The 12,171-nt window shown below is 40.4% G+C and overlaps 1 protein-coding gene across 3 annotated transcripts in view; it reads left to right on the forward strand.

Annotated features, from left to right (window-relative positions):
• Igf1r (insulin like growth factor 1 receptor) overlaps positions 1-12,171 on the forward strand; it is a 290,438-nt gene that overhangs the window by 216,161 nt on the left and 62,106 nt on the right. For all 3 annotated transcript variants that reach the window (XM_074062055.1, XM_074062056.1, XM_074062057.1), the window contains 2 exons: positions 5,274-5,586; positions 9,835-9,986. In XM_074062055.1, coding sequence (XP_073918156.1) covers positions 5,274-5,586; positions 9,835-9,986 — 465 coding nt within the window. The remainder of the gene's footprint in view (positions 1-5,273; positions 5,587-9,834; positions 9,987-12,171) is intronic.

Below are 12,171 nucleotides of genomic sequence, written 5' to 3' on the forward strand. Positions count from 1 at the left end.
GCATCAGTTGACCCTAGAACCTCCCTGCCTTTTCTCCTCGCCTCGCCCCTTTGTTCTCCTCCCTCATGGATTTCTCTCCTTGCAAGGAAAGAGTACATAAAATTTCTGGACCCTGTGTCTCCTTGATACCCTTTGGGGAACATCAGGCTGATGTTCCTAAACAACTAACACAGCAGTTGGTCTTGATGCATGATGATTCCCACGACTTAGGAAAGGCATCCTCCTTACATTGAACTGTGTTAGGTACTTAAAGCAATACAGAGCAGCTGAGATGTCTGTGAAGTACTCTGTATTTTGATTCAGAAGGTTTATCTTATTTGAATGTCCACAGACCAGTTCCATCCTCTAGAAATTATTTGGGTTATAGCTGTTCACACTGTAGAAAAATGTGTGGCTAAGAGGCTCCTCTTTCATTTTTTTGCTCCTTGTAAAGTGGTTGAGGTTTCTGACTTTTCTTCTAGCAGAGAACTTTACTGTCGTGTGCTTTTTTCAAATGATTTCTTTGAGCTCAAGACCATTAAAGAATTTACTGGCAAGAGTGAAGACAAATTTAAAAAACAGAATTGAATAAATACAAGGACTCAGGGTGTGTGTGTGGTGGGGGGGGTAGTTAAAGGCTCAACTGAGTGTATGACTTGAGCCTTTTCTTCTCCCAAAAAATGGAGAGAAGGATCTTTTAAATGAAGTGCCTTGTTTTTATGGATTGTGACTCTGAACCAGTCCTCTTTGTGGTTAATGTTGTTAGCTTTTCCAGCCCTTTCGATAGGCATTTGTTTTCTATTGTCAGTCTTTGTAGGAATTCCAAGGACTAGAAAGATCTCTTGGGAAAAATCAATTTGGTTTTCCCTCTGTACATTTGTTAGTTTATAGCAGCTTCTATTTCCCTCTAATTTTTAAAAGTTAAACTTTCTTTAATCATGCTTTGTGCACTCCTTATTCTCAGGAGCCAGGGAAGAGGTTCCCTTCCTTCCCTGTTTAGCACTGTAACTGGAAATTTGGTTACTGTACTAAATTTTAAATTTTGGCACTTACATGGAGCAACCATCCATCTGCTGGCGAGACACACTGCCCAGGGCTTTTCAAGAAATCCCTTAATAGTCCTGAACACTAATAATATTTATATACATTGAGATGAGACAAAATTTACAGCAGGCTTCTGGAGCTGGCTCCAGGACTCTATAATCCCAGACTTCCTTGTGTTCTCCTGCCTGCCTCTGGAGTCTTCTTGGAGTGTGCCTCAGTGAGAGGAGCACTGGCTTCCCTCCCTAGAATACCATATATTCATGGAGTTTGTCCTCTAGCAAACAAGTCACCTCTCCTTCCATCTCTTTTCCTAGTCATACCTCATTTCTCTTCCCTCATAGAATATTAGATGTATGTTTATACACAGGGTTCTGTGTATAAAAAAAAAACGATCTAAACCTGGCTTAAACTTTACTGAAATTCATTTAGAATTCGCTTGCAACAAAGCGGACTTCCCCAGCCTGCGTGTTGTTTGTGCCAAAAACTTTCTGACCAGGCAGTCAGTTCCCTTTACTTCATCCTTTTAGGAGGGCACAGAGAACCCCTCCTTAGACATGCTGTTTCCCATGGAATGAAGTAGAAATGCAAAATATATGTAACAGGTGCATTGTCAAGTCTCATCCTGGGGTAACCCAGCATTTACATTTAGGTATAACTGATTGCAAACAGGGGCACAGGGACATTTTTCTGTTCTTTTTAATGCTCTTGAGTTTAATGATTACATGAGTAGCTATTTTGATCTTAGTGTCTGTTACTCATCATTTTTATAGCATTTTCTTTATATTGTAAGTGAGGAACAGGGGGAGGGGGGCTGATGTTGGTTCCAATTAGTCTCTCATAGTGATCGTAAGATTCCTAATCAATTTTCCCTTCTTCCAGTCACAAATCGTAGTGATAAGTGAATGGCCAAAGAGTGCCTCCGACTGAGGGAGTGTACTTAGTACTGCTGGTATGCTCCCAGGGAGAGAGTTGTGAGTGAGCATCGTTTCTGCAGTCAGTTTTATTGAACCTCATGGATCCATTACACTGCATGAGTTTTGTAGAGATGGTATAATAGGCAGTAAGTCTTCTCTCCTCTTGCCTGATCCCTCTTCTTTCAGCTCTGCCTTCTCTGATCTTCATGCCCAATGGGCTGTTGCCAGATGACCCTTTTAGTGTAAAAACAAAATCAGGCCCTTACCTAAAAGTGGCCAGTGTCCACTAATTGACAGACCTTCAGTGCCTCCCTAAGCTGGCTTCCTTCCCTTTCCCAGACTTCTTCACTGTGAGTACCCAATTTTCCCACCATAGCATCTTCATTGCTTGTACAAGCATATCATGTAAGTCCATTGGTGGTGGTCTTTATTCTTGTCTTCCTCTCCCTTTTGCTTTCAGCTCCATCCTCATTACCTCTGGAAACCTTTCCAGCACCCAGGGAGCAAGAAACACCATGTACCTCTACTCGCCCCTACTCCACTAATGTGTCCTTTCATTCCCTGAAGACAGGACTGCCACTGATTCACACATACATCTTTCTGGCACATAGGTGCAGTACACACCCAACTGATAGTTGTTAATTGGGTAAATAAACTCAGGATAGATGAACTTATATTCTGTTGTTGTCAGTGTAAAAACCTGAAATCAAGACATGCAATTCCAATGCTTCTTTAGATCTTGAGATTTGAAGAGACCTCTGTATTGGATATATTTTAAATTGAATAGTCGTTTAATCTATTTCATTTTTTATGTTTTTGAAGAAATGATATGATCATGTTGTGTGTTGGCTGTAGACACGCTAGGCTTGTAAATAAAGTTAATGTTACTCCCTTTAAGATAATCACTATTGTAGACAGTACATGTATCTCAACATTTTAGGAACTCCTCCAATATATTCTCTTTTGGTGTGATCAGAGATAACTAACTCCTTGTTATTTGAAGGATACATTTGATTTTGAAAATAGCCAAGAGTCAATTTTGTTAAATAAAATGACATAAATGAATAGGAATGGGTTTTTTGCTTTATTTATACATAGTTCCAAAGATTTGTCTCATTTGGGATTAGTTCAGTGTCATGTAACAGGTAAAACATTTCTCTTTTACCTAAAAATGTCCAGAAACTTAGGACTAAGTTTCTTTATCTCACACCACCATTTTTTTTAATGTCTGACCTCATGGTTCAATATGGCTATGTGAGCTCCTTGTATTACTTCTGTGTCCCAAACAGCAAGGAGGAAGAAGAGCATGTCCTTTCTGTTTTAAGGAATCTTCCTGGAAGCTCCAGTCAGAAACTGTGCTTATCTCTCCATGGGCAGAACTTAAGACATACAGCCACTTGTATCTACAGTGGAGGCTAGGGGATATAGATTTCATAGGAGAATTTTGCAAAATTATTTTAAACTTGACAGTACCATGAGAATTCATCAGTTTTCTTCATATGTGGCACTATTTGTTTGTCCAAGTTTTGATACCTGTTGTTAAATTTATTTATTTTGTGATGCCTGTTTTTAAATTCATCTGTTTGCAGTGATAAGAGAATCCTTGGTTACAACTAGAAGATGTGTAGATTAGTGTGGCTTTCCAGAGGACAGTTTGTCTCAGCAAGGTCAATTCTGGAAATTGATCCTAATGAAATATTAAGGATGCTTGTGAAGGTGACAGGGCCTATTGAGTAACACAATGTTGGGAATAAGGGAAATGTCTAATAATAGGAGGTAGGTGTAACTTAGGATCCACTCTGCAGGGAGGAGTAGTGTTACTGCTAAGTGATGGTGGCATTCACAGTCTACTATGTCAAAAATGCTGTCCCAGTGGCTTGATCCTTTCTTGTAGATATTTGTCTTTGCCCTGTAAACAGACACAGCAAAGGGTCTGGGAGAGTCCAAATGAAGGTGTTGACAGAGGGGATGTTTGTAGGTAGATGCATTTATGTGTCCTTTGTAGTCTTTTTTTTTTTTTTTTACTCTGAACTCTCTGATTTTTTGAGTGTGTATTTTTATAAAAGAGAAAACATTACTCAAAATTGCATGTCAGAGGCAAAAATATACATATTTAAATAATTTTGTATTGTTTACCAACTCAAGGAAAAAGTAGGACACGTATAATGCAAACCAGATTTCATGTTTTGTTGATTTATACTTTATTTATGAGTAAGGCTAGCGGCCCATAGAGTGTAGCCATTGCAGCAATTATTATGGAAATAAACACCAGCTCATCTGTTTGGGATGTGAATGGTGGATCTGTGGTTGCTGGACCTGGCTTTCACTTAATTGTAGCAAGACAAGGCTTAAAGGAGGTGGCCTCTTAATGTCCTGTGACTCCCTGGGCTCAGACTCCGTTCGCCCACTCTGAACTTCATACCTGATAGTGACCATCTGATTTGGTGACATCTTAGTGATCGAATAGGCATTAGATTGTACACAGACATTTCTATTGTTGCTTACTTGGGGTAAACACACTGATGTGGTACAAGCAGACACAAACGGTTTGAAAGCCTTTTGTAAACACAAGTGGCATTATTCCTACATTGTGGTTTAATCATTTTCCAACTAAAGGAGCATTTCTGCACAGATGTTTAACACCTTTTCAGTAAGGGGCATACAGCTCTCTCTTCTTGGTTTCCCTTTCCTACATTTCGGTTACCTGCTGTCAAGCACATTCTGAAAATACTGTCTTGACTTTATCACAAGAGAGACCACATTCACATAACTTTTCTTACAATTATTCTTACTGTTTTGTTTCATTAGTAATTACTGTTGATCTCTTACTGTGCCTAACTGATCACTTAAACATTACCATAGCTGTGTATGTATAGGAAAAAGCATAGTACATATAGGATACTTTCTATGGTTTCAGGTATCCACTGGGGTTCTTGAAACAGATCCCTGTGTAGAAGGAGGGGTGGGGGCACTACTGTATGTGAAATGCAATGAGCATTGTGCCTTGTCAAATACCAGTGGACTATGCTGGTAATCTCAGGGCCCCCTTCATGTTCCCCTGCCCCGAAAGCCACTTTCAAATGTTAGTGTTCTCACCCCCATTTTAAAGATGAGAAAAGAGAATCAAGGTCATTAGAAGCTAATGGCTTCTCCCAAACCAAACAAGTAGTAACAGACTGGACTTACCAAGTCTTGGGTCAAATGTGGTATGCAAGGGGGCAAGGGGGGCAGTTCATGGGAAGGTTGTGTGACCTTTCTCCTCAATCAGCAGATGCTCTAATAAGTTGCTGGCCAGGTGTGCCCCATCTTACCGCCCTCTCCCCTCTGTGCCCACAGTGTGCCCAAGCGCTTGCGGGAAGCGGGCATGCACGGAGAACAACGAGTGCTGCCACCCCGAGTGTCTGGGCAGCTGCCACGCACCGGACAACGCCACGGCCTGCGTGGCCTGCCGGCACTACTTCCACAAGGGCGAGTGCGTGCCCGCCTGCCCGCCTGACACCTACAGGTTCGAGGGCTGGCGCTGCGTGGACCGGGACGCCTGCGCTAACATCCCCAGCGCGGAGAGCGGGGACTCCGAAGGCTTCGTCATCCATGACGGCGAGTGCATGCAGGAGTGCCCATCGGGCTTCATCCGCAATGGCACCCAGAGGTCAGTGGCCATCAAGTCCACGTGCCAGTCCCCCTTCCCCCCCCCCCCAGCCCACTGGTGCGTGCTGCCAGTTGTTCCATCCGGAGATGGGAATCTGAGAGTGGTTGCTGTGTTACTTCTTGTGTTAAAATTTGTTTTAAAAGTGCACTGCCTGGTATTAGGAATTAAGTAGCTAGTCTCCTGGATCGGGTGCTGAGGATTCATCTTCTGCCTGTAACTTCCCAGCTGCTCTCTGACAGGCAGGGACTATACTTTCAGACTTTAAACACTCGCCCCAGGGAAAGTTTTAGGAGTGCTAAGGGAAGGAAAGACAGGCCCTTGCCAGCATTCTTGAGGCCAGTGAACAGGTCTGTTAATCTCTTAGTGCAAGGTCAGGCCCTGACCCTCTCAGAATATGAAGAATTTAGAGCCTCAGCACCTCCTCCTCGGCCCCCTCCATGTCCCTTCTCCCTCCATTGTCTTTGTGGCCCTTGTTTTCATTCCTGAACTTTGGAAGTGAAGTTCTAAAGTCCTAACAAATGGCCTCTCTCCTGTATGTGCCTCTGGGGCTTGCATAAACTTGTCATTGGCTTATGTTTGGAAAACAAGATGCTAGCATTGCTACAAAAGTTAGGGACTATAACTGGAAGCAAAAGAAGATTAGAGGTTTGAGGTTGCTGTTCCTTCCCCTGAAGCAAGCAAAGAACTTTCAGGATAGCTCTTCTGTAAATAGAATGTCACCTACATGAGAAGCATGCTTTTATTTCTGGATTCTTCAGAATAAAACTAGGGGACCAGGGATGTAGCTCAGTAATCAAGTGTGTGGTTAGCTTGTTACCTCAATATTGCAAATAAATTAATGATAAAACTGTTCTGTAAACACCACAAGATGCCATTAGAAGAAATCCATTAATTTTTTAATATAATTTTTGCTGCTGTCTATTGCTATAAAGGATGTCAAGCAAACCCCTAAGGGGTTCTGTCTCTAGAACGATATTTGGAGATGTCCTACCATGTAGGCTGACCTTCAAATCAAAGATAAAACTTACATTCTTTCATCATAAAAATGTAGAACAACTTTCTGCCTGTTATAATTTCTATAACCATTATAATAGTAATCTGGTACTATAACAAAATTCCTGAGATAACCAACTTAAAAAGAGAGGGAATTTATTTTGGGTCATGGTTGAAAGGTTTCTTCTGTCCATGGTCAGTTGGCTCCATTGCTTTTGGATTTTGCTGCAGAGCAGAGGAGTACATCAAAGCAGGAAAAACATGGTGGAGCAAAGCCATTCGCCTCATGGTTGGGAAAGAGGGAGAGATGCCCCACTTTTCCTGTCAGGGGCATGCCCCCAGTGAGCAGCAGACCTTCCAGTAGGCCCCAGCTCTTCCAGCTTCTACCACATCCCAATAACATCAAGTTGAGGATTAAGTCTCAACAGAGTGGGCCTGTGGCAAACATTCTAAATCCAAACTATCAACACAGCCTTAGAATATAAAAGAACTTAATCAGTACATACCTTCAGCTCTGCAGCCAGGTCCTGACACCAAATAGAGGCTCAGCTACAATTCAGGCATCACCTTCCTCCTGGGGATGGGGGCAGGGAACTGTATTTAACCTGGAAACAGTTTCATATGGTACTTGAAGCATTCAGTCATTCTGTAGCCACCATAGCAGTGGGCAAAGTGAGAACACTATACATTTGCAGTGTTGATTTTTTTTTTCTTCTCCTGCAGTGCATTCTTAAATAATTGAGCCATTGTTTTCCCTGCTGCCTTTTCTGTTTTAAAATAAAGCACATTAAGAAATAATAAATGCCCCCCCCCCCTGCCTTTGAGGTCTGTTTAACACTTTCTTTAAAATATTTTTAAATACAATTTATACTCTCTATACCAGAATGGAGCTCAGGGAGTTTAATCTATTAAAATATAATCAGAACACTTCCTTACAAAAACATTTTTAAGTGTTAAATGATTCCTAGACATTTTAACAAAGAAGTGTATGTGACTCAAAATTTTCTATTTTGAATAAAAGAGGGAGAGAAACTACATATAACTTTATCTTATAATCCAGCAATGGTAATCCTGGACACTTATCCCAGAAAAATGAAATTCTGTGTCCACATAAAAGATGCTCATATTGTTCATAGAAGCTATATTGGTAATAGGCAGAAACTGGGAACAACTCAGATGTCTTGTGATTGGTAAATCATACCAGGCATGGTAGTGCACCGTTGCAAACCCAGCTACTCAGAAGGTTTACAAGACCCTATCTCAATAAAATAAAAACAAAAGGACTAGTGTCATGGGTCAAAGTGGTAAGTACTTGTCTAGCATGTGTGAGGTCATGGGTTCAATCCCCAGAAAATGGTGAAGCAGGCTGTGGTATATCCACACTGTAGAATATTTACTCAACAACAAAAAGGAACAAACCACTTAAATACATAGCAACTTGGTTAGGTCTCAAGGTTATTGTGTTGTGTGAAGAAAGCCAGTCTCAAAAGTCACATACCATATAATTCCATTTATATAATATTCTCAAAATGACACAATTATAGAGATAGAGAATAGATTAATGATGATCAGGAGTTAGGGATATTGGGAACTATTGGGGGGTGATGACAAATGGATGACACAGGGATATCATTTTGATGCTGGGATAGTTCTGTATCTTGAATGCACTGGGGCTCACACAAATCTACACAAGTGGAAAAATGACACAGGACCCTAGACACACACTGTTAAATCTCCTAGTTTTTGAATTGCATTATTCTTATGTAAGATGGAACAACCATTGGAGGAAATTGAGTGAAGAGTGCATGGGTCCTCTGTGTACTGTCTTTGCAATTTTCTGTGCATCTCTAATTTCAAAATAAGGTTTTAAAAACAGGATGGGGGATGAGATGGCACATAGATGAATTAGAAAAACAAAACAAAAAGAAAGTGCTAAGGGCTGGGGATGTGGCTCAAGTGGTAGAACACCTGCCTAGCAAACGCAAAGCCCTGAGTTCAAAGTGCTGCAAAAAAAGAGAAAGCCAGCCCCTCCTCAGGCTAGAACTGAGAATGTTGTATGTGATGTGAGGGGAAAGACTCTTCCCCTTGTCGAGCAGGTTCAGTTTCTGCACAATCTTTTGCAAACCTTGACCCCATCTCCCAACATGAAATAGGAAGACATCAGAGAAAACTTGTTTACTTGTAAGATTTTAAACAAAACAAAATCCCATATCTTTTCCTTAGGGAGGAGGAAGGATTTTAATGGAAACAGCTATAACTTAACACTGTTTATCTTGAATGTTCTTACTTCATGAGCTTTTCAAAAAATCATTTAAGAACAATAAGGTAGATACAGTGGCTGTCCAGCTTACCACCATATTACACATACCTCCCATAAGATTGTGTTATTTATCTTGTCTGGAATTTGACCCATCTTCCTGACCCTGATTCTTTCTCTATATGTAGCTATGGATCCCAAAGGTTCAGCTGCTGGATTAGCATTTTGTCTGCTATTCCCTAAATAATGGTAGGTAAGCAGGAAGAATGCCAGTCTTACTCGTCCCTGGCTCTTGGTGGTTTGTGACACGCCAGAGATAGCATTTGAAATAGGAGCTCATTACAAAGTAATGGAAATTCCTTGCTTTTATTGTACGTGCAGCAAAAACAACATTTGGATCAATTTACAAGTTTCTGCAAAACACTGTCAAGAAATAATTTCAGTTGTGTTTTAGCAAGAAAATAATGGATCTGGGCTATACAGATGCCTTTTGGAATCCCTCCCAAAGCTTTGCTGGCACACTGGCTGCAGAACTTAGAGTCCTGTTAATAGCAAAGACACGACCCTTTGCTGTCCCCGCTGACTCTCTCATCTCCTCTGGCGTGCAGGCGAGGGCCACAACATCAGAGAGCAGCCCTGTCCTCCTCCATAGCCCCCAGAACTTCTTTTCCGCCAGTCTGTGTCTCCCACATGGAACCAGCTGGCTTACCAGTTAACAGTCTATGATACACACATGCTTCCAGGATGGATCACATATTTTGTCTGGAAACAAGCAACATGTTTTTCCTTTGTAGGCACTTTCCCCTTTTGGTTGCAACTGGAGTGGCTTATCCTGAGTGGGCTTGAGGATGAGATAACGTGACCACTCAAACACTTCAAAAACAGTTGCCTTTTGCAATGCATGTTGTAATAGCAACTATAAAAAGACTATCCTTAACCATTTTTTAATACAATGACTCAATTCTCTGTGTTTCTGGTTGGCTCTTTATCTTCAACAGTATGTACTGCATCCCTTGTGAAGGCCCTTGCCCCAAGGTCTGTGGAGAAGAAGAAAAGAAGACAAAAACCATTGATTCTGTTACTTCTGCTCAAATGCTCCAAGGATGCACCATCTTCAAGGGCAATTTGCTCATTAATATCCGACGAGGCAGTAAGTATTGCACCCTATTGGACAAATGGCTGGATTCCTTGGTTTCCTTTTGTTGATGCTTTTCCTGACCCTGTCCCTGAATTACAGTGAAAATATGGGCTTAGAAAAAACAGCATGTGGCATAAGCTTCATACATGACATCTCTCCTTTGAGTTTCCCTCAACGATAAAAAACAGATTGAAAGACAGTCTGTGTTTTAGCCATTGGCACAGAATTTATTCCTGTAAAGAGGGTCATCCCTCATCATTCTGCTAGTTGTATCTTGCATGGGCACCACGGACACACTCAAACCCATCCCAGAAGGTGTGGATTGATCAGAGATATGATTCAGCTGACTCCAGCTATAGTCACATTCCCATAGTGTTAAGTCCAAAGAGTTTTGGTTACTTGCATATATTAAGAAGACCAAGCAAAGGGAAGAATTGAATATGTTAGAATGTTATTACATTCAAAAGAAGGGTAGATTTTCCAATTTAGTTTTGAGAGTCAAAAAGATACAGGTGTGTGACATCACCAACATGAAGTTCAGTCTTACCCCTGTTAGGTCACCTTTATTTGCAGCAGATGGCATTCCTGTTAAGTTACTTCTAAATTGAATTGCTCACAGCAGTTCCCATCAACCTACCCTGGGATCTTTTCCCTTCTGATCTTTGATTGACAAAGGTTTCTAGTAATGGTTCCTTCAGTTCTCTGCCATTGGGACCCTTGGTCTAGGTACTAAGAGTTTTCTGAGCTAGAATAAATATAGTAAGAAGTTCATAGGAAATTTTTTTTGGTAAATCTTTTTGTAAAGAATTTTTTTAATGGCAGGAAGGAGAAAAAAATGACTAATACATGTATATTGTGAATTTCCTTTTCTTTAATATTTGTTAAGTAAGTGAACTGTCTTGTGGCATAGAAATGGTAGAAACAAGTTTTTTGCTTTGTTCCTTGAAGTTTTTGATAGTCCTTGTTTTTCATTATCCATCTCCTAACCCTTCACAATGGAGATAACCATGTTCCCCACACTTAGAACTCCTTACTCTCATGGTACTCCCAAAGTTGTTCTTTTTGCCCTTAATAGATTTTTTTTAATTTACTTGCAATTTACTTATCCCCATGGCATACAGTGCCTAAACTTTTTTTTTTAATCTTCTTATCCCAAAGAAAAAAGGCTAATCTGTGAATTAAATCCATGGAGGAGAATCTGAGAAGAAATTGATACATATTCACGAGTGATGATGAATTGTATCTTCTAGTTTGTGTCCAACTCAGGAAGTCAGTTGGATTTAGGATGATGGGACATTTATTTTGGAAGGAAGAGATCCCAAGCCTTAACTGACAAGCATCCTTCTTGCCCCAGATTTAAAATTCAGGATCTTGTCCTTAAAATATCAGCTATAAACAACCTCTCGTCTCCCCAACTTGAATATTCCCTTAATTTCTCTTGGAATGCCATTAAATATGAGGTCTTATCCTCTAAGAAATTGCAAAGCAAAGCAAAACAGAAGCTTTTATTAAGTAAACCTTCATAAGTAAACATTCACTGAACCACACCTAATTCATTGTAGTCTCTTATAATTTTGGCATATGTTGAGCTAAAGTTTATGTTTTTTATTTACTATAAGAAAAGATAGGCTAAAAAAGATGAAATCTCTTCCTATGTCATGTTATTTTTAATCTGTATTAGCAACTATTTTTCCAAGTATTTTCTAGTTAAAAAAAAATAATATATGAGCATTATGGGAAACTTACAGATGCAGAAGTGAATTTTTTTAAACCACCTGCAATAGCCATTATTAACATTTGAATACATTTTCATGCAGTCTTAGTAAAACAGAATCTTTAAATATAGAGCCCCGTATCTTAGGAACTAGAACTACAGCAAAGGCAGTTCCTAATGAGACTGGGAAAATGTTGTTTATTTAGTCATGCCCTTGCACTGTGGAGGCAGCACTGTCTGTTGACAGAGCATATTAAAAGAAGTTCCCTAGATTTGTTAGCCTTAGCTAATTGGCAGTCTGATATTTATGATTTTATATTCTGTTACTCAGCTTGGGAACGACAGTACCCAGCCTCCTAGACATTTGCTTTCTCCCTCCTCAGAGACCTTGTCCCAGGACTACTTGTTGAAAATCAAAGCTAAGGAAGTGTGCTTTTGACAGTGGGTCCTGTGTTCAGATTCTGAACAGCTCTCTGGGCTTCC

Source organism: Castor canadensis, chromosome 19 (assembly GCF_047511655.1).
Source record: "Castor canadensis chromosome 19, mCasCan1.hap1v2, whole genome shotgun sequence".
Taxonomy (NCBI): domain Eukaryota; kingdom Metazoa; phylum Chordata; class Mammalia; order Rodentia; family Castoridae; genus Castor; species Castor canadensis.